The sequence below is a fragment of the Taurulus bubalis genome, assembly GCF_910589615.1.
Source record: "Taurulus bubalis genome assembly, chromosome: 15".
Taxonomy (NCBI): domain Eukaryota; kingdom Metazoa; phylum Chordata; class Actinopteri; order Perciformes; family Cottidae; genus Taurulus; species Taurulus bubalis.
The window spans coordinates 19860358-19879844 of NC_136603.1; the positions used below are offsets into that span (position 1 = coordinate 19860358).

Here is a 19487-nt window from a genome sequence, read left to right on the forward strand (position 1 = left end):
ATCTCTTCAACGCGTTTCCCCTGCTGAGCCAACGTACCTCAGTGAAGTAGAGCACATCCCCATATTCAGACTCCATTTCCTCTAAAAAAGCACGGAAACTTCGGCTTCGGCTTTAATCCCCTGGATCTGATTTGGTTGATGCATTTGACAACAACAGACATCACATGGTGAAACTTCAGGCATTTGCTGCAAAGGGCCTGCTGATGGATAATGCAGTGCAAAGCAATGGCCTCCTCTGCACCCTCCTCTTTCAGTTTTTTTTGAACAAGTGTCACTAGTCCATTTTTCCTCCCTGTCATTGATGGCGCTCCATCGGTTGTTATTCCAACTAACCTCTTCCATGGCAAACCGGCATTCTCAATGGCATCACACAGCTGGTGAAATATCTCCTGAGCGGTGGTCTGGCCATGCATTGAAACTACTGTGAGCAACTCCTCTATCACTTCAAAATTGTCATCAATACCACGGACATATATTGCGAGCTGGGCAGTGTCTGTGATGTCTGTGGTCTCACCAAGAGCGACCGAGTATAAACTGAAATATTTGGCTTTCTCGCACAGTTGATCATAAATGTTAGTTGACAGGTCAGAAATGCGCTCTGCCACGGTGTTGGCAGAAAGGCTGACGTTGCTAAACTGATCTTTCTTTTCCGGACAAACTATACTTGCAGCCTGTAACATGCACTTTTTAATGAATTCACCTTCTGTGAATGGCTTTCCCGCTTTAGCAACCATCTCACTCACCATGTAGCTAGCTTTGACTGCTGCATCGTTCGTTTTGGTTGCTTTCTTGAAGAAATCTTGTTGCCTCAGTAGACTGGTTTTAAGATTTGCAACCCGGTGCTCATCATTAACCTTTCTCTTCACTGCAGGCTTTGAAAAAGACATGTTTGGGGTTGTGGAATATATTTGTGTTTAGCCGACGCACGGAGAATAATGTTATTTCCGCAATGTGTGTCGTTCCGCTGTTATTACTGTCGTTCCGCTGTTATTACTGATGGTCCGTCAGTAATAACAGTCCCCGATAACTGTATATTATACATCATATAGAAATATATGTAGTGTTCATCGTGTGAGGAAATGCAAATAAAACAATAATAACCCTCAAATAACGGTGTGAATTGGTCCGGGTTATCGGGGACTGTTATTACTGACGGACAGGTGTCGCGGTGTGACTGCAGCCAGGCACGGAAGAAAACTCTCGTCTCCATGGCAACGTTTCTGTCGCTTTCACTCATTGATAAACGTTTCTCTGCTTGCATCACGCAAGTGACGGTCAATGTCCGGCCCCCGAGAGCCATATACCACACCGTGATTGGTAGGTTCGTTCAGCTCCGCACACAACGCTGTCAAGCGCCATTCATATAAAACTCGCGGGCCGCACTAACATTATACTTTCATATTAAGGTGGGGGCCGCAAAATATCATCTCGAGGGCCGCAATTGGCCCGCGGGCCGCGTCTCTGAGACCCCTGGTCAAGACCAATCAGAACACGTTCACTGCTTTGCTCCTCTATACAATATGCATGGAAATGGTCATCAAAGTATAGGGTGTCAATAGTACAAGCAATAATGAAAGCACGTTGTTCATGTATTATGATGTTACAGATTTTCTTGAACACAGGCAGGCCATTGGATGTTCCTGTACATATGAATAGTTCCATCTGATATTCAGTGCCATAATTTCTGACCCATCTTGTGGTTGAAACATTTGAACAGGCATCTAAATTGAATCTGACATAATTCCCCACCTTCCAAGCTATCAATTGTTTTTATTTTTAAAGGGCCAACCTCAAACCTTTTAAAACAATAATTTTCAAAGTGAAAAGCCAATTGTTTTTGTTGTTGTTTTACAAGACATTTAGAATGTTTTGAATTTGTTTACAGAATTTTTGAAACATTTGTGTTTCGCTTCAAACCGCATACACCATACATGAATAAGAGGGCCAATTTGTTTTATACATCTCGGATAGTGAATCATTAAGTGGTGTTTGGGAATCAATTTCTTATCAGGGTACAAGGTTTTGAAGATGTTATGGTGGTCACAGATCAAATGTTTCAGGAAACATATCATGCCATCAGTAAGGATAGGGGAGAACACAATATTCACAATTTTTAACAAAAGGAGCACAAAGTTCCAGTGATTATTGTCCCTTTCAACTACATCACCAAAGATGAGTGGGGTATTGCGGAGAATACACAATGACTGAATGGCATTCAAACCTAAGCTCTTGCTATTGTCGTCTAATTTTAACCCACTTGGCTTGTTTTTACATTCCAAGTAGCCATAATTAAAACTCTGTATCCTGTTTGACAGTGTGTTCATAGAGATGTAACAACTTTTTATCAGGTACTGAAAAAACTGCTTAAGCTCATACTGTACAATACCTTCCAACAAATCATGCAATAATCAACATACATAGTTGTCAGTGCTATGAAAATATTGTAATGAATTGAGCACACAAGATTTTTTTACACCATAAATGGAAGGTATAATAATGACGTACTGAGGTACGTCATTATGAAGCTCTCTAGAGCGCAGAATAAGTCCAGAATTATTTTCGGTAAATACAGACTGCATTTCTTATTTGTCAGACAGAACCTACAACAGTATGTTGCACTGAAAGATTCCACAAACCCTAGCAGGCCATTTAAAGCAAGATTATCGCCTGTGACTTGAATTACACAGCCAAACAATGGTTCTTCAATGAATGGAAGTTGGATTCCTTTTGTTTCCAAAATTCTTAAATCATCAATTAGAGGCTTAAGTATTTCATCAAAACCATACGTCTTTAAATCTTGTGTGTAGAAAAGAGCTGCTAAATCAGACCTGCAAGGGTGAAAAAGGTGACACCATTGGGGGGGGGGGGGGGAGAAAAAGTATTGGTTTAATATACCCACCCTGTAGGCCTAGAGGTAATGGCTAAACCACAGTATAATCCTGAACACATCCACAGGAATAGAATAGTAAGAACAATAATAACAAAATGTATATACAATCAATCATGAACCAACTTTCTTCTTTTGGCCTGAACAAGTCCTTCAAGGACTCGTTTGACCCATCCCTGGATAGGTAGCATTGGGCTGCCCTGTGAGGCGCCCGGGGAGCAGTTGGGGATTCAGTGTCTTGCTCAGGGACACTTCGACATGTGAGCTATGGGGGGACTGGGGATCAAGCCGGCTACCTTGTGGTTGCGGGACGACCACTCATCCCCCTGAGCTACAACTGCCCTAAAGGTTGGCCATGGGATATTGTTATCCTCAAAGAACTTCACCAGCAACTTCTCCAACTTGAGAGCGCTAGCTTTCTAAACCTCTAAAGAGCCGAGATGTTCCACATCGACGGTGTCGCTGTCTGGGTTGAAGTAGCTAACCAGGATGGAAAGCACTTTTTTGTTCCCATTGGAACAGAGATCCTTTGCGAAAACGTGCACCCCAATCCATGCACCATGTTGTATGCTGCTGATGTGCGTGGCAGATTCAATCCACTCAGAGCTACCTTGTCTGAAGCTAGTGCCTGAGCCAGCTTCACCATCACAGGTGTGAAGGTAAACGGCAGCGAATGTTCAGCAAGAGTAGCGAGAACCATCACCTAAACAAAAAAAAAGAGTGATTAGTTTTCATTGGTAAAACCCTGTTACTGTATGGCTTAATATTAATGGACTTCCACTATTACTGTACAGCTGTTAGAATTGTGACCTATCTTCTATTCACAATTAATATGCATTCAATCCAGTTAAATTAAAATGATAATCTACTCTACTAAGGTACTTTATCAATAGTAAAATAACAGCTGTGATTTAACTGCAAGCTTCCAATCTACACACCTCTGCATTTGCAATCCGCTGAAATGAAGGAACCGGCACCTTAACTCTCTCTCTCATTCCTTCAGGGCCCTTGGGAGCAACTGTTCTTGTGACTGTAGTGACCGGGAGTACACTGGCTGTGGTCATTATAGTTAACACCTTTGCCGGTGCACTTCTGTCTGGCAGTGTGAAGAGAGGGCATGTGAGCCCTTCTTACTGTAGTTGATGTCCTTGGAGCAGAGGCTGCATTTAGTATACCCTGCTTTATCAATTGTTATAAAATACTGGGACAGTGCGAAGCTGTACTGCTCTCCTCTCACATCTGTTTTGACCTCCAACTTCATCCAGGCCCAGCTCCACCTGCATCTCAGCCCCGCATCAAGCTGCACTACATACAGAGCGTCCTCCTCCTTTAACTCTTTCATTCTGAAAAATGGACCACATCTTATCAATATTTGGGCCTCTTATGACCACGAAATCACGTTGTTGGCTAAGCCCAACTACGTGATTTGCTTCATTCTACTTTGAGTTATAAAAGTGACCGGGCGGGCGGGGTTACAGCAAGTTTCATACGACCCAAAAGCATTAGCTAACGTCCTATCAAGCTGACTAGCTTTGGATTAAAAAACAGGTCGGGGAAGATTTAATGGGGTAACGTGACAAAAATATTACGATCACACAACTTGGACGGCGAGTTACCTTCGTTAAGTTAGTTAAACAGCATATTACATCGTTCCTAGCAAACAAGACTTACCTCAAAACTAGTATTCATTGCTGATCCAGTATCGGCGGTAACTTCAACTTGGAGTGTTTTGAGGGAAATGAAGCCTTAACACTGATTGGCCAAGACTCAACACGCCATATCAAAGATCTTTTATTACGAAGATGACGAACTCAGCTTTTTTCCATGTCTCACTCCAATCTCAGAAACGCTGGGCGGCTAGTTGACCCTCCCACCCCCAAAAAAACAAAACTCTTCGTGAGGTTCTTTAAAGTAAAATAAACACAGCCGAGTTTATGGATGCCCTTCTTAGAACCTAGCGGGTTAGCGGTTTCAAAATCATCATAATAAAGCAAAATCTGTAGAGCATGCTTATGTTGTGAGAACAGAGGATGGTTTTGGAAATATAACCCGTCATTAATGTCTTTGTATGTCCCCTTTTCACTGTGTTTCTCTTGCAAGAAGCCCTCTCGTATCTCACTGTTTTTGAAAATGAATTTTAGTGTACCTAAAATACGTACATACGTGTACTTGTCTGTCACAGGAACCTGACTATAGACACCTGTAGTTCTATTTCTACGCGTATCCATTCTCACACCAAGGACGAATTCTTTAGGCTCAACTAAGTCCCATTTTTTCCTGATAATATTTTTCCCTTTTTGTCTTAGTGTTTAATGTTGACAAAGAATTATCCAACTGATTTAAACTGTCCTCTATTTTCTTATAAAGGTCTGACTCCTTAGTTTCGGGAGAAAATGTTTGGAGAACTGCTTCTCGGGCTTTACTTTGAACATCATTCACAACTTCCTCCATTGAACAAACTATTGTATGGACAGTGCTTTCAGAAAGACCAGATGCCTGCAAGTTAGCAACTATTGATCCACACATTGAATTAAGCGAGTTCTGTGTGGTAGCAGGCGGAACCTGAAATATGGATGGAGACGTTGTTGGCTGATCACTTGAATGTTCCATCTCAAAATGTCTTTGCGTGGCCACTCCCTGATTGGCATCGACCTGTTCATCACGGTGATGCTCATGCACAGTGTTAAGGTGCTTTCTGAAGCCATTGTATGTACAAAAGGTGGCTCACCATGCCAGAAGAGAAATATCAATCTCCAAACATATAAGTTAACAGAAAAGTACTTACCGAAAATGTTATGCTTAAAAACCAAGGTCATGGACGAAGTTTCTGCTTTCATGTCGAACTCGGAGACTCACTGGCTTGATTCAGTCGGTGTATAACCTTAAATGTACATGAGGGAGGGGTGAATTAACACCTACTGTGTCACAAGTCAGGTTCGGAGTTCAGACTTAAAAATTCGGAGTTAACGAAACTGAAGTGACACTTTTTGACAGATTTATTTAGCAGACTGTTTGTTTAGACACTCGGTTTTGACACTGACTATTTGTCAACAGAGTTAAATATACGAGATTTGACTCTATATATGGTCAAATTAACTCTACATATGCTCACATTTCACCAACACCAAAAAATTAACTCTTCTCAATTTGCTGTGAATTAAGTTTGGGTGAAACTGAGAGTGAAGAAGAGGATGGTGGAGAGCCAAAAACCAAGATGTTAAACGTAGTGATACGATTTGAAGGAGAAGGAGGAGTTAAGAAAATGGACCCATTAAAACTGACAAAAATAATTAGAGCACAATTGGGAGAAGTGAAGTATGCAAGGATCTTGGGAGATGGGAACCTCTTTAATTGGATGCATCAGTGATGCACAAATAGATAAAGCGAAGACACTGTCCAAGGTTGGAAACATAAGAATGCTTAAAGTTGTTAAAGTGGGCCAAATGACGGTAGGGGAGTGATATTGGGAGTACCTTAAGTGTTAATATGAAGGATCTGGTGGAGAACTTAATACGTAGCAGAGCAATTAAGAGTGCTAAGAGAATGACAAGAGGAGTGGAAAAAAAGGAAACTGAAACAATTCTGGTAGAGTTTGATGGAAAAGACATTCCAACTGAACTATATTTTGGATTTATTAAATATAAAGTGAGGGAGTTTACACCAAAACCAATGAGATGTTTCAACTGCCAAGAGTTTGGGAATGTGGCAAAAGTGTGCAAAGGAAAGACAAGGTGTGCCAGGTGTGGAGGGGAACATGAATATGCAGGGCTCTCAAGTGTCACGCATTTCGGTCTTAAGTCACGCCCTCCCGCCACACATCGTATTTCTCACGCTGAAAAAAAACTCTAGGCTATTTATTGTGCCACAGCGCGCAAACATGACCTGGTCGCGCTGCCCTCACCATGGAGGAATCAATCACGTCTCCCCTGAATCCCCTGCCAATCAAAAAAGAAATGGGCTACACACGAATAGCCAATCAGAAAAACGTACCTGTCTTAAAAACTTGAGAGCCCTGATATGGAAAGTGTGAAGAAGGAGTCCAGCCAAAGTGCTGCAATTGTGGGGAAAAACATAGCGTTGCATATTGGGGGTGTGAAGCAATGAGACGAGAGACGAGGTGGAAGTCCAACAAACAAGAAGGAAAGGAAATGTAACTTATGCAGAGGCAGTTAAGTTAGTGAGGCAGGAGAAACAGTCAGAGGAGCTTATTAATAAAGCTGAAGTGACAGTGGAGGCAGAAAGAAAAGATAAAATCAGGGTATGGGCAGAGAAGGAGAAGCTGGTGACTTTCATAGCAGGGGTGATAAATGCAACTGCTGAGGTTAAGTCGAAAAACCGAAAGAATTCAAATAATCGTTAAAGCAGCAATCATCTTGATATGGTAGGTTTAAAATGGGAAGACGTAAGGGACGGTCTTAGTGTACAGGCAAGCTAGCATTCATGAATTGGGTGATAATCATATTAATACTTCAATGGAATGCTAGAAGTTTAATTTCCAATGGGCAGGAGTTTAAGAAATGTATAGAGAGCAGAAAGGAGAAACCAGATGTTCTGTGCATACAAGAGTCATGGCTAAAGCCAAGCGTGGACTTTATAATGTATGGATATGTTGCAATTAGACGAGATAAGAAAGAAGGACGGGGGGGGGGGGAGGCTGTGTTACGTTTATATAACAAAGGATTCCATATAGAATAGAAGAGTGATGGTCATCCGAGTAAGGTTAGTGATGAGATGCCTATAGAAAGACAATAAGACAGGCAAAAAGGACACACTGGAGGAAGTTTTGTGACACAGTTGGAAATACAACTCCAATAAGAGAAGTGTGGGGAATGATCAGAAAGATGGGAGGGGATAGGAGAGAGTGGAGTTATCCTGTGCTAAAAGCTGGAACAGAGGTAAGGTGACAAATAAAGAGATAGCTGAGACATTGGCTAATACATTTGTAAAGATACACAGCAATAACAATCTGTCTGATGTGGGGAAACGAACTAGAGAGGCAAGGTGTGAATATAGGGAGGCCTTGAGGAAGAAGGAGAATACTGAAGATGAAGTGAGTGTGCCATTTACAATGGGGGAGTTAAAAAGAGCAGTGGATAAAGCTGGAATGACTGCCCCAGGAAACGATGAAATTTGTTTAATTATGGTAAAGCAATTAAGTGGAGATGGGCTGAATAAGTTACTAACCGTATAATAAGGTGTGGGCAGAAGGTAGCATACCAGCAAGGTGGAAGGAGGCTGTTATTGTCCCTATCAAAAAGCCAGGGAAAGATGCGAGTGACCCATCAAATTATAGACCAATTGCCCTAATATCACATATATGTAAACTTATGGAGTGGATGGTAAATGAAAGATGAATGTATTTTGTACAGAAACAAGTTACTTGTAGGGTGCCAGAGTGGATTTAGGAAAAGTAGGGGAACCGTAGAAGGTGAGGTAAGAAAGGCGCAGGTTAATAAGGAAACTGTGGCAGCAGTGTCTTTTTTATGTAGAAAAGGCTTATGACATGCTATGGAGGGAAGGTCTCTTGATAAAAATGCATTTAATGGGAATTAGGGGGAAACTGTTTAATTGGGTAAGGGACTTTTTAAATAAAAGAACTATCCAGGTAAAAGTAGGAACTGAAAGGTCAAGGAGATATGAGGTGGAAAATGGGACACCACAAGGGAGTATGGTAAGTCCTATATTATTTTCCATAGCAATAAATTACATCTTTGGAGCAGTCTCACCAGATATGGGAAGGTCGCTATTTGCGGATGATGGGGCCTTATGGAAAAAAGGTAGACACTTGGAATATATTGTTCGGAAACTACAAGAAGGGATAAAACAAGTTGAATTAAGGGGGAAGAAATGGGGATTTAAATTCTCATAGAAAAAAAACAATGTAATGTTTTTTACAAGACGGAGAATTGGGGGAAACTATCAGTTGAATCTTTATGGAAACAAATTAGAAATAGTCATTTTGGTTTTTAGGAGTGCACTTTGACAGAAGATTAACGTGGAAAGCCCACGTTAAAAGTTTGGTGATAAGTGTAAAAAAGTTATAAATGTACTGAGATATCTGGTGGGGTTGGACTGGGGAGCAGAGGTTGCGTCCCTGATACACATATACAAAGCCAAATTAGATTATGGTAGGATAGCATATGGGTCAGCATCACAAACTACACTTGGTATCCAGACCAGGGCCCTCAGAATTTGTATAGGTGCAGTAAGAATATCATTACATTTCATTTAGCTGACGCTTTTATCCAAAGCGACTTACATGTTTGCTCTATACACACAGCAACGGGGAGCAATTATGGGTTAAGTGTCTTGCTCAAGGACACAACGACAGGGACTAGCAAGGCCGGGGCGCGAATCACCAACCCTCTGATTGAAAGATGGGCATGCTAACCACTTATCCAACGTCGCCCCACACATCACCGGTGTGCGCCATCCAAGTAGAAACAGGAGAAATGCCATTATGTCTTCGCAGAAAACAACTGTTAGTTAATTATTGGGTAAATCTGAGAGGTCATGAAGACAATCATCCAACAAAAAAAGTACTATAAGCATGTTGGGAAAGGCAAACGGTACCAAAGACTAGTTTTGGATGGGTAGGAGAAGCAGCAGCAAGAAGCTTGGGAGTCTGAGTTTATCCCTACTGTTGTTTGGCAAATAACTTTTATCGTCGGAGTACGGGCAGCAGCAATGGGACCAGGAGACGAGGGGAAGACACCTACACGGAATTCAGAAGAAAGTGATCAGTGCTAGATACAGGGGAGGAAACAGGAGAGAGGAAGTGTTGGTGGCAAGACTGAGAATTGGTCACAGTAACCTGCACGGCACACTGCATATGATAGGGAAGCACCCAACTGCAAACACTGCCAGGGAACAGAAAGCGTACAGCAGGTACAGAGCAGAGAGGAGGGGCATGATGGGGGGACAAGGGATGGAAGGAAGAGAGCTGGGTAGTGTAATAGAGTGGGGAACAAGTAAGGTGGGAAGAAGGTGCTTGATAGGTTTTTTGCGAGCAACGGGACTGGTGGGGAGGGTGTAGGAGTTTGGGAACCAAGAGGTGGCAGTAGTGCAACAAAAGGATGCAAGCTGCCATTAAAAACCACTGAAGAAGAAGAAGCTGCGAGTGGTGGGGGTAGACTCGTCCACCGTCTCTTGGATCACTGACTACCTCACAGGCAGAACCACAGTTTGTCCGACTGGACCGTGTGCTGTCTGAAACGGTGGTAAGTGTACTGGAGCCCCACCGGGAACTGTTCTGTCTCCCCTCCTGTTCACCTTGTACACCACTGACTTCCAGTACAAGTTGGGGTCAGGCCATCTGCAGAAATTCTCTCTCAATTCAGTGGTCGGTGTATTAAGGATGGACGGGAGGAGTACAGGGCAGTAGTGGATGACTTTGTGGAGTGGGCCGGTAGAAATCACCTGCTTCTAAACGTGGCCAAGGCCAGAGAGACGGTGGTGGACTTCAGGAGGAAGACGACGGCTCCACAACCGCTAAGAGTTATGGGAGAGGATGTAGACATGGTGGAGGAGTACAGGTACCTGGGTGTCTCCATCAACAGCAGACTGAACTGGAAGGCCAACATCAACGCTGTGTACAAGAAAGGGATGAGTCGACTCTTTTGCCTCATTGCCTGCAAACAGTAGTGATGGCGAGATGAAGCGTTCTGAAGCATTGAAGCTTTCCATCCAATTGGTTCACTCATGGGCCGAAGCTTCCTGGAGCTTCATTTGCTCTACTGCGCCACCAAGTGGACAATGCATGTAAAACAGGCAGAGTGATCATAACGACACCATGGCTTTTGTGTGTGAAGCTTTAAATTGAATAAATTATGTTTGACGCCAATACATCAATTATTAACTTATTATTATTGTGTCGATCTTCATGATATAATGGTGTGGTCAAAATCAAAACTCGAAACAAATTGGGAGAGGGTCGTGATGTGACTGTGGGTCAGTGGTTAGAATATCCGACTTTCAGGTAGAGGATCGGTGTTTCGAGCCTCGGCTCCGCTAGTCCATGTTGATGTGTCCAATTTTTTTTTAAAGTAAAAATAAGAACTTTTCCACAGTGCTGGGCTTTTTGAGACTATTTCGCCTGCTTTATAAAATACCCTTTCACAGGCACACATGAAGCTGGGCACAGAGAGGAAGGGGGAAATCCATTGAGTTTCGCTGCCCCTTATATTTCAAATCGCACGGCAAACCCATGAACCATTTTCTGAATCAGTCACATGGTACGGCCGGCTCGCGAGGCTTCGAACGTCACCACATACGTCATCGACACAAGCCTCGATACGCGCTTCACCAAAATCTGGATTACTGGATTACTCGACACGCGCATCGAAGCCTCGACACGAAAGGACACATCAACATCACAAGCAAATAGGACTATCCGGAACAGGTGGTGGGGAAGAGGACACTGAAGAAATGATTGTCCATATTGGATAACCTGGACCACCCTCTCCACCAACGACTGCAGGGAGAGCGGAGCACTTTCTCCAAAAGACCGATTCAGCTCTGCTGTAACCAGGACCGATACAGGAGCACATTCCTGCCAACTGCTATAAGACTTTATATTAAATCACCTCTGTCCAGATCCTCCTTCAATTGAATCAACATCAATAACCCTAGCACCGCTTTTGTTGTTTAGTTAGTCATTGTACATACTTCTATTTAACTGTATATACACTTCATATGCAGTGTATATACTTTGGATTTTTGGCACTTTATTTTCTTAAATGTAATACTATTTTATTGTATATATTGAGTATTCTTCATACTTAATATTTGTATGTCTCCTATGTAACTTTTCTTGCTGCTGCCGCAAACAAATTTCCTCCTGGGCATGAATAAAGTTTATATTTATGTATCTAAACTACTGGCCCAGTAAGTCCACAATGCATTCATAATCAGTCCACCCGTTAGCTGACCTTTCCCCTATTCTTAAGCAGTCCATTCGGAGTAGCTTCTAGGAAATATTAAGGGAAAGAGACTTATCATAGACCTTTCATCACCCCAGGCCTCCACTGTCACAAGCATCAATAGTCTAACTTCAAGCCCAAACTACACTATGCAGTGCATAACATTCGATTACGCCAATTCAATGCCTTCAAAGTTCTTCCCATACAACCCGACTACCGGTACCTTTTCGGTTTCCTTTGGAAGGGTGCATGTTACTTTGCCGTGTGTCTGTCTTTCGGGTGCAAAAGCAGCCCAAAATGTTTCGATTGATTCTCCAAAGCACTCTGCCGGATCCTGACAAACGAGTAGAGGCGATTGAAAAGAAAGTGCTAGGGACAGACTTCACCTGGCAGCGCAGCAGGAATTATTGCACCAGCTAAAACACTACTGAATGTCACAACTAAGGGGTATGAAGAGAAAATGTTGGCTGATTCAGAGAGTTTTAGATATGATGTGTGGTAGCTGCTGATATAGTGCAACATTATACCTTGTGACCTCCTTGATCCTTGTTTACCAACATTGCCACGAGGAGGAGGGGTCGTTCACCTCCAAAGTACAATTTAGTTTTCTTCTGCAAATACGAGACCAAAGTAGAAATACTGTACTTAAATACTTTAAAACTAGGCAATGTTGGGTGGTTAGCAAAAGAAGGATGTATCAATTTTGTTGACGATTTATATTGCATTTTTTTTTTAAAGAAATAAAGCAAAATATGTCTATCAATGTTGTGACAACATATTCGAGTCGTACATGTGCCACAATTATGTCACACAAAGCTTCTGAGATCACTAAAAGTAAAAATTGCTTTAAAAGATATTTGGGAGTTATGGTTAATATTCTAGATAGAATATATAATATGCTTATGTGTTTTGCAAATTAGACAATTAAATCAGTTGCTACATTTAATTGTGATGAAATTAAGTAATGCTAATGTAATACATTAATTTCAACATGGAAAAATTACCACATGAAGTGAGTCAACGAAGCTTAAAAAAAAAAAAAAAAATAAAAATCACAAAGAAAAGGCAGCTTTGATTTTCAAAGGTCGAAATGCTCTTTCCTTTGTTCCTTTATTGTCCCACTCAGTAGGACATGAGTTTCACTGATGAAATTATACACTTAAGAACTTTCAAAACAGGCAAGCAACCATTCAAAATGCATTTAATGCAAAGTGTAAACAGATTCCCTGCATAGAAGGATCATCAGGTATGAACAGACAGAATGTAAAACTATACATTTAACCATTAGCTATCAGCAGATAATGTACTGTGCATGTTATCTTGCAGCCTGAGTAAGGTACAGGTTACTCCTCTGCCTTTGGCCTTCACGTCATATACATACTTTTTTGTTCCAGATAGCAAGTTCACCTGTGTCATGTTTGAAAAGCTGAATATTATAATATATTTACATATTTTCATACTTTGGCATATCTGTCTTTTGACCTTTGTATATATACACACAGTCTCCAAAGCAAAGCCACTGACAACTGTGCTTAAAATATGATGAAAAGTTTCATTGAACATCCGAAAAGCTTTTAATGCAAAGCAAAAGATGTTGAAGGAAAACAATTTCATTTACAAGGATCATCTCAGACAAATCTGTAAATTTAACAAGTCCATGAGCTAAAGGCAAAAAAAAGTATACCATATCTAAAGTTCATATGTTACAGTACAATAATTCATATACAAAAATAATATTAGAGCATTATTACATGCCTTGGAGTTTCCACATTATTTAATTTAGGTAATACCACCTGGAATTCTGTTCTGAATTAAAGTCAATTTAAAACCATAAACGAGAGGATTTATAATGGGAGATATGATGAGAAGTTCTATTGCAATAACATTTTGAATGGTTGGATGGAGATTTGAACCAAACCGCGTATTAAAGACAAAAAGTATCGTCACAAGAAAAGTGAGCAAGGAGGTTAAATGTGGCTCACATGTCTGCATGAACTTTGCTCTGTTTTCTAAAGAATTCACACAAGTTTAAGTGAAATACATGTAGGACCAAACTATGAAAAAAAACATGAAATAAGTCAATTATTGTTATTTATGAAACTATATTGTTAACAGTCTCACCTGGGAGGTTTTACAATAACCCAATTCATTTATAAGTCATACACATTGTGACGGTCCCCGCCCTAATCACAGCAGGTGTGCTTTGGTTCGGCAGATTGCATGATGCAGAGCACCTGGTCCGGAAAGGGGAACAGCATAAAAGCCCTGCACTGGTGTTGCTCAGCGTTGCTGCCGTCTTATCTTTGGTTTTGGGTTCCACTAGCAAACACCGATACACCATTACTCATGCACCCACATTGACATCACTGATGTTACACGCCATACAGTTAACTATTTCTTTATGTAAATAAACACCTTCTGTTGTCCTCAAACTGTTGCCGCTGTCGTATTTGTTATGGCCTAAGAGCCGGGTCATGACACACATGTACACCAGGGGTCGACATATAGCCACATATCTGTCATATGCCATGACTGCAAGAATAGACAGATCACTTTACATCACTAAAGCCTGAACACGGCATCCAGAAGAAGAGATTACATGAACAGGAGACAGCAGAGCCCAGAGAATCTTGGACGACAAGCAAAAAATAAAATGCCTTTAAATCAAAGTGCAGGGGTATTTATTGAAAACTATTATATTTACAAAGATTATCTGAGATGTACACACAAATAATAAAAAACACTTAATTTATCCAGAACCATTAGCTAAAAGCAGATCATGTAATATGCCTGATGCAAAGTGGATATTTTAACAAAGACAAACGTCATCTTTTTATTATATAAAGAATGCATTATTTTCAGCTATAGAGTTTATCACCTCTAGTTTAATTTTAAAAGAAATACCACCCAGAATTCTGTTCCAAATTCTGGCCAATTTAAAACCATAAATTAGAGGATTTATAATTGGAGGTTTGACAATACATTATATTTCCAAACAATTTTAAAGTGTTTGAGGCAAATAGTTTGAACCGAATCGCATATTAAAGAAATCAAAACGTAAATGATTATTGTAATGTATGAAACCATGTTGTTAACAATATTGTCAGTCGGAAAACAAGCAAGTTTGACAATAACCCAATTAACACAAAAAAAAAAATCATAGGCAAAGTTAATATTTCAAAGTACAATAATTAATATACAAAAATATTATAAGTGCATTATTACATGCCTTTGTATTTCCTTATCGTTTAATTTTAAAAGTAATACCACTAGTAATTCTGTTCCGAATTGAGGTCAATTTGAAACCATAAATGAGAGGATTCATAATGGGAGGTATGATGAGAAGTTCTATTGCAATAACATTTTTAACGGTTGGAGTGAGATTTGAACCAAACCGCATATTATAGACACCAGAAAGTACGGTCACAAGAAAAATGAACAAGGAGGTTAAATGTGGCACACATGTCTGCATGAACTTTGCTCTGTTTTCTAAAGAATGTACACACGTTTTGAGGACATACATGTAGGACCAAACTATAAAAAAACCATGACATAAGTAAATGATTATTGTTATGTATGAAACTATATTGTTAACAGTAGTGTCAGCAGGGAAACAAGCAAGTTTCACAATAACCCAATTCATGCAATACAGTCTGTCAATATATGGGCTACATAGCTTTAATCTAGATGTTAGAATAATATTCATGGAAGAAATACAAAAAGGTGTTAACCAGAAGAAACAGACTAACAGTAACACTCTCTGCTTTGACATAATAGAGTGGTACTCCAGGGGTCGACATATAGCCACATATCTGTCATACGCCATGACTGCAAGAATAGACAGATCACTGCAGAGAAATGAGTACATCACTAAAGCCTGAACAAGGCATCCAGAATAAGAGATTACATGAACAGGAGACAGCAGATCCCAGAGCATCTTGGGGTAGAAACCTGTTGTCCCATAAAGTCCATTCATGCAGAAAGTGCACAGTAGAATATACATTGGTTCATGCATGTTCTTATCCAAGATGATGGTCACAATGAGAGCAACATTTACCAGCACAACGAAACAGTAAGATATTAAAGTTAGAGAGAAAAGAGCAACTTGGTGGCTATTTGTTACATTTAAACCTGAAAGCACAAATGATGTTACTCGAGAGACATTCGCCATCGTGGTAACACGTTGTAATTCTACCTGTGTTGTGTACCTCCATCCTTAACACAGGTCCTGTTTGCTCAATGCACTGTTATTAATATCTTCTGAGTTTAGCAACGCATGAAATGGAATTCAAACCGACCAATCAACTTTCAGAAATAGCCAACTCTTTTTGCTGTCGTCCTGTGATACTCTGTATGAGCAATGAACAATGCATACAAACTTATATTTTTTTGGGGTGAAATGTTCATAATTCTTATAGTACAAGTAAGTTCCTACGGTTCACTGTAAAATAAATTATATTTCGAGTGGTAGTCGAGAGATAAATTAAACTCACATTTAAGGAAGGGAATGATGAACAACACAAAGTACAGGCGCATCTCCATTAATTCGAATATCATCGCAAAGTTAATGTATTTCAGTATTTCAATTAAACAAGTGAAACTCATATTTTATATATTCATTACACACGGTGATGTTTTGCTGCCTCCATTATGCTTGTTTTGGCTTCTATTTTTCATGGTCTCTAGCCAAATATTGGTAAATAATGTGTCCTTAGCAATTCTAAAACTATATCTTAGGGTCGTTAAACTTATATTTCTTGGGGTGTAAGTCCCAAGGTGGCGTTGTCGGTTCCCTTTCATCACCTCCTCCCCTAAGGCCCCGTCACATTCGCTGTAGACAGTTGAAGGGTCAGAGCACATTTCAAACAGCCAAACAGTTACAGAGTGGAATTGCATATTGAATGTCATAAAAATGCATTTTAACACAGATGGCACGGGCCGATTAAAATCTGACCTCGGGCTGTGATTTGCTCACTGGACTTTGGAAAAACCTGTCCAGACCTAGACCATCCCAGTAAGCCTAATTTTGGCAAACATTTGGTTGCTATGAAACCAAGGGTGTAGGTTTGGTCTCAGCATTGGTAGGGACTCCCCCCCCCCACCCCAAAAATGGGTCTGGAGCCACAAAAGCTATTTGATATCACAGCTTATAAAGTTGTATATATAGTCATATTAGATATACAAAAACTATAGTTTGTTTCATAGAACAAGAATAAAGACAATTATTGACATTGTATTGCTATTCAACCTGTTTATAACTATCAAACTCTTATGAAGAGGAGAACAAAAATACTGTCATATGTCGACTATGGCACTACACACAACTATGCAGACCTAAAGTCCTATCAATATTTGTGACTAATGTAGTGGGGTGGTTGTCCTTGAACTGCACCATTAAAGGTTTGATCCCCATGTGAGATTTACATTTTATAACGCATATATTTTGCTACGTTTACACTGAGCGTCCTCACTCCGCTCGACTTTTAGAGCACCGCAAACGGAGGACGGATCCGTCTTTACTAACGGACGCCTCACTGTCTCACGAGCTGCCACAGAACTAGCAGCAGTAGTTGAGATTGGAGACTTGATCCACTTCCTGAAAGTATATTTACTTTGCTGCAGCAGTTGAGGAATCGCTCATCTGCCTCTTGATACTTTTCAGCAGATGCTGTGTGTTTGTTCTGGAAGAGTCTTTCAACATTAAATGTTTTGCTGTTTGATAACTTCTTGCCACATATCAAGCATACAGGTCAGACAGCATCGTTGGCAGTGAAAGCTAATTAATCTTTTTATTTATTTATCCGTTGACAGTTTACTGAGGGCCGGATTCTGTGAATCACGAGTAGCCAGCTGCAGGGAAAGGTGCTTGACAGCGACATAATAGAATGTGACACACATTTTAGTTAAAAAAATATTTAAACAGTTCCCTTTAAGAGATTGTCCACTTGGCAAAGCCTCAGGGAGCCGCAACAGAGGTGCGAAAGAGTTGCCGACCCCTGGGCTGCTGCTTCCTCAACCTGCTGCATCTCTTTCTGCAAGTCAAGAATCACGTAGTGTTTCTGACTCGCCACTTCAGACAATTAAATGACTGCATCTTTTCTCGCAGGCGCATTGGAACATGTGGAAATGTATTTTCTCTCTTGTCAAGGGGCAGCAGGATGTGTGGTGCGCAGAGACCCAGGTGCAGGAGGGAGAGACTGGAGGCAGGTTTGAGTGGGAAAAATCCAGAATGTGCTTTACTTAGCAAAAACTCCAAAACTAAGTACTTGATCAGGGTGGCACATGACATGAAACACACAGGAACAAAGACAATCCGACAGGGGGACAGAAGACAAACAGGGTTTAAATACAAGAGGAGGGTAACGAGGAACAGCTGGAAACACTGAGGGCAGCACAGGTGAAAGGAATGCACAATCAGGGAACAGGGCAGACAGACAATCATGGACAATCACAATCTTTCATGTTTGAAAGACTGAATATTATAATATATTTACATATTTATTATACTTTGGCATATCTATCTTTTGGCCTTTGTACATATATACAGTCTCCAAAGCAAAGCCACTGACAAGTGTCATACAAATATAATGACAAGTTTCAGGTTTTATATTTACATTTATTTAACTCCTAACTGCAATGACATTTGAGACGAGTGAACATCCGAAAAGCTTTCAATGCAAAGCAAAAGATATTTAAGGCCAACAATTTAATTCACAAGGATCCTCTCGGACAAATCTATAAATGTAACAAGACCATGAGCTAAAGGCAGAACATGTAAATATGCAAAAAGAAGTATACCATATGCAAATTTCATATTTCAAAGTACAATAATTCATTTCCAAAAATAATATGAGTGCAATATTACATGCCTTTGAGTTTCCTCATTGTTTAATTTTAAAAGTAATACCCCCTAGAATTCTGTTCTGAATTGAGGTCAATTTGAAACCATAAACGAGAGGATTCATAATGGGAGGTATGATGAGAAGTTCTATTGCAATAACATTGTTAACGGTTGGAGTGAGCTTTGAACCAAACCGCATATTATAGACACCAGAAAGTACGGTCACAAGAAAAATGAACAAGGAGGTTAAATGTGGCACACATGTCTGCATGAACTTTGCTGTTTTCTAAAGAATTCACAAAAGTTTTGATGAAATACATGTAGGACCAAACTATAAAAAAAACATGAAATCAGTAAATTATTATTGTTATGTATAAAACTATGTTGTTAAGTCTCAGCTGGGAAGTTTTACAAGAACCCAATTAATTTATAAGTCATACACATGTACACCAGGGGTCGACATATAGCCACATATCTGTCATATGCCATGACTGCAAGAATAGACAGATCACTTTACATCACTAAAGCCTGAACACGGCATCCAGAAGAAGAAGAGATTACATGAACAGGAGACAGCAGATCCCAGAGAATCTTGGCCGACAAGCAAAAAATAAAATGCCTTTAAATCAAAGTGCAGGGATATTTATTGAAAACTATTGTATTTACAAAGATTATCTGAGATGTACACACAAATAATAACAAAAACGGTTAATGTATCCAGAACCATTAGCTAATAGCAGATCATGTAATATGCCTGATGCAAAGTGCATATTTTAACTAAGACAAACGTCATCTTTTTTTTATATAAAGAATGCATTATTTTCGGCTTTAGAATTCA

The 19487-nt window shown here is 40.2% G+C and overlaps 1 protein-coding gene across 1 annotated transcript in view; it reads right to left on the reverse strand.

Annotated features, from left to right (window-relative positions):
- Nucleotides 1-15979, reverse strand: part of LOC306747855 (olfactory receptor 4B13-like) — a gene marked incomplete at both ends in the record, with an annotated part of 39455 nt that extends 23476 nt beyond the window's left edge. Inside the window, one exon of the mRNA XM_079230955.1 lies at nt 15076-15979. Coding sequence (XP_079087081.1) covers nt 15076-15979 — 904 coding nt within the window. The remainder of the gene's footprint in view (nt 1-15075) is intronic.
- Nucleotides 15980-19487: the final 3508 nt, after the last annotated feature.